The sequence below is a fragment of the Boleophthalmus pectinirostris genome, unplaced genomic scaffold (genome assembly GCF_026225935.1).
Source record: "Boleophthalmus pectinirostris isolate CB_2022bp ecotype Guang Dong unplaced genomic scaffold, ASM2622593v1 HiC_scaffold_21, whole genome shotgun sequence".
Lineage (NCBI taxonomy): Eukaryota > Metazoa > Chordata > Actinopteri > Gobiiformes > Gobiidae > Boleophthalmus > Boleophthalmus pectinirostris.
Window position 1 is genome coordinate 625,501 of NW_026571175.1, and position 3,049 is coordinate 628,549.

The following is a 3,049-nucleotide window of genomic DNA, read 5'->3' on the forward strand; positions in this document are numbered from 1 at the left end:
AATTAAACCAGAACTAAATCAGAACTAAACCAGGACTCTGTTGGTTTCAGGGGTCAGGTGTTCAATTGTTCTTACTTCGAGATGAATCTGACTGTGGTGAAGGGGGGCGAGAAGCACGACCTCACACTGGAAACACATGAAGGAGGTGAGTCTTCTTCACAATAAAACACATTGTGTGTATTTTGTTCAATTTATTGTGATTTTTTCTCTCTCTTTTTAAAAAAATTGTGAACATTTGCTAATTTTCACTTTCTTATTATGAAGTTTCTCCCCTCTCTGTGATCTTATTGTAAAGTTTTACTAAGTGCCACTCTTGTGGCGCTTGCTCCTGTTCCAGAAGTACATTTTCCATTCATACTTTTTTTAATAACAAATACTGAGAGTTCAAAGGCATTGCAGAGGCTGACCAGCTACATGCTAAGGTTGTTTTAAGTCCAAAAAGCACATTTAAACCAGAACTAAGTAACTTCGGCGGTAGTGCTCTCCCAACAGGTCATTTGTGAAAATGCACTGTTGTAAATACTTAAATACGCTCCCCACCGCTCAGCTGAGTGCTCACATTTGTTTCCACAAAGCCAGTGAACACTGTAGGCAACAAAATATCTCAGGTGGATAATGTTATTTTACTCTTTAAATCAATATCATTATTGTACACATTGCTGTACACATCCTGCATGCAGATGAGACATGAGCCGCTCCAATCAAAGGATTTATACAAACATGTGTCAGTCTGATGGTTCAGCTGAAACCTGAAAAAAGAAGCATGCTAATAACAGCATCTACGAACAAGATAACCGTGCACTAAAACTAACAATTACTCAAGTTACATAACTATAACAGTGAAATGAGCAATGCACATGAACCTTACGTGTTCAATAACAATATCTCCAGATCTGCGTCGCTCTTTCTCTTTCCTTGAACTCTGTTGTTCCTCAAATGCCTTTCCCACATTAACTCCTGTGAACTCGGGCTCTGTTCGATTCACGTTTTCTTTTCCTTGTGTCCTTGGTCAAAGGCTTCAGCTGTTTCTGAGCTGGTTGTGCCGTGGCTGACATCTCACAAATAAACACTAGATATTTATTCTTGCAGTAATCTGACGCGAAGAGCGTCAGTAAGAGGTGTGTCACAGCTCGCTCACCTGTTTGTATGTTGACGTGCCGTAAAGCAATTTGGCTCTCGCGAGAACGAGAACAGAGTCCTGAGAGCTGACACCGGGTCAGTGGCAACAAAGTTGCATGTCTGTTTTTTTCTGCCCAGAGTCATCTGGTGGTGCCAGTGTACCCTTCAAGCACCCCAAAATGTCATTATGTAACATCAGAGGGTCTCTGAAAGACATTAATTACGGTAAAAATGTTACTTAGTTCTGCTTTAAAACACAAGATTCTGTGAAATGGTCCTCAGGAGCAGCAGCGCCACCATCTCTTGGTCAGGACCACAGCTGGAGGAAACCCACACAGACACAGGGAGAACATGAAACTCCGCACAGACACAGGGAGAACATGAAACTCCACACAGACACAGGGAGAACATGAAACTCCACACAGACACAGGGAGAACATGAAACTCCGCACAGACACAGGGAGAACATGAAACTCCACACAGACACAGGGAGAACATGAAACTCCACACAGACACAGGGAGAACATGAAACTCCGCACAGACACAGGGAGAACTTCAAACTTTTTTTTTTCCAGAAGTCTATGGGGAAAAAAACAATGAGAAATGTACTTCCAGAACATGTGAGATGGTGGTCACTTTTGAGTCCACTGCAAAGTGGACACACTCTTAATGTGAAGTGTCTCTCCTCACTGTGCTCCTATTGTCGCTTTTTTCTCCTCTGTGCTTTTATTGTGAAGTTTGACTGATTTAATCGCTCTTATTGTGAAGTGGGTGAGTATGAGGGGAAGGTGGCACCGTTCCATGATAACGTGACGATCTCGTTCTTCCGGAGCTGTGACCACTGCCTGACAATGATCTTCAGGAGCGATGGATGGAACAACTTCTTCCTCATCTACAGTGAGTCCTACTTCAGATCTGGTTTAGCCCTGGCTAAGCCCTGGGTCAGTCCTGGTTTAGACCTGGTTTAGCTCTGTTTTAGTCCTGGTTCAGACCCGGTTCAGACCTGGTTCTTGTTTCAGGGAGGGAGGGGCATCACGCTGAGGTGGAGGCGGCGAAGAAAGAACATGGCGCATTCCATAAACGAGCCGAGTGTTTGGGCTTCCCCACGGAGCCGGCATTCCACTACGACGGAACCTCAGGTCAGAACTTTAGACACTGTTCGATTATTATTATTATTACATTATTATTATTTTATTGACACTTTGTAGTGACATCACGCTGGGGGTGTTCTACATGTATGTCTACTGACAGAATCTTCAACAGTTACCATGGTGACACAAATCTTACACACAGCCAAAAAAAGTTTTAAGACAGTCTGGAAAAAAAAACATTTTAATACAACAAATTTTTAGGAGCCTGTGGTCAAATTGTGCTAAACTCACATTAAAGTATAACTTGAGTAACAGAGCTTCAGACAGAGCAGTGCCCCCAGTTAACTTCACACCCCCAAGGAATGTTGATGAAATATGAAATCAGCTGCAAAGTATCAATAGATGATCAATACTGAACACTTGAATCAAGTAACTTTTATTTCCTGTTTTTCAGGTTTCTGTCACAAAGAGCATTCGTGAAGCAGCAGAAACGAATAAAGATCTAAAGTCTCATTTTGTGTCATCTGTTCTGTGAAATGTGGCAGAGTGGTTAGCCTGTGGCAGAGTGGTACAGTTCAATTCCCATTTTCTGGGTCTGGGGCTTTTAACCTTTCTCACTTGAACAGACTGGGCTTAGAGCTTACAGAACTATTTTAGTATGATGTCCTGGTTCAGTCCTGTTTTAGTCCCATTTTAGTCCGGATTTAGTCCTGGTTTAGTCCTGGTTCAGTCCTGGTTCAGTCTTAGTTCAGTCTTGCTTCAGACCTGGTTTAACAGCTTCATGATAAATTATTGCTGCCATTCAAGTGTTGGGTCATTAGCAAAAATGTTTATGACAC

General features: G+C 42.4%; 1 protein-coding gene across 1 annotated transcript in view; it reads left to right on the forward strand.

Moving 5' to 3' along the window:
- LOC110156506 (saxitoxin and tetrodotoxin-binding protein 1-like) overlaps positions 1-2,723 on the forward strand; it is a 6,320-nt gene extending 3,597 nt beyond the window's left edge. The window contains exons 3-6 of the mRNA XM_020920705.2: positions 51-145; positions 1,888-2,016; positions 2,139-2,258; positions 2,665-2,723. Of these exons, the coding sequence (XP_020776364.1) occupies positions 51-145; positions 1,888-2,016; positions 2,139-2,258; positions 2,665-2,690 (370 nt within the window). The 3' untranslated portion in view covers positions 2,691-2,723. The remainder of the gene's footprint in view (positions 1-50; positions 146-1,887; positions 2,017-2,138; positions 2,259-2,664) is intronic.
- The last annotated feature ends 326 nt before the right edge of the window (positions 2,724-3,049 follow it).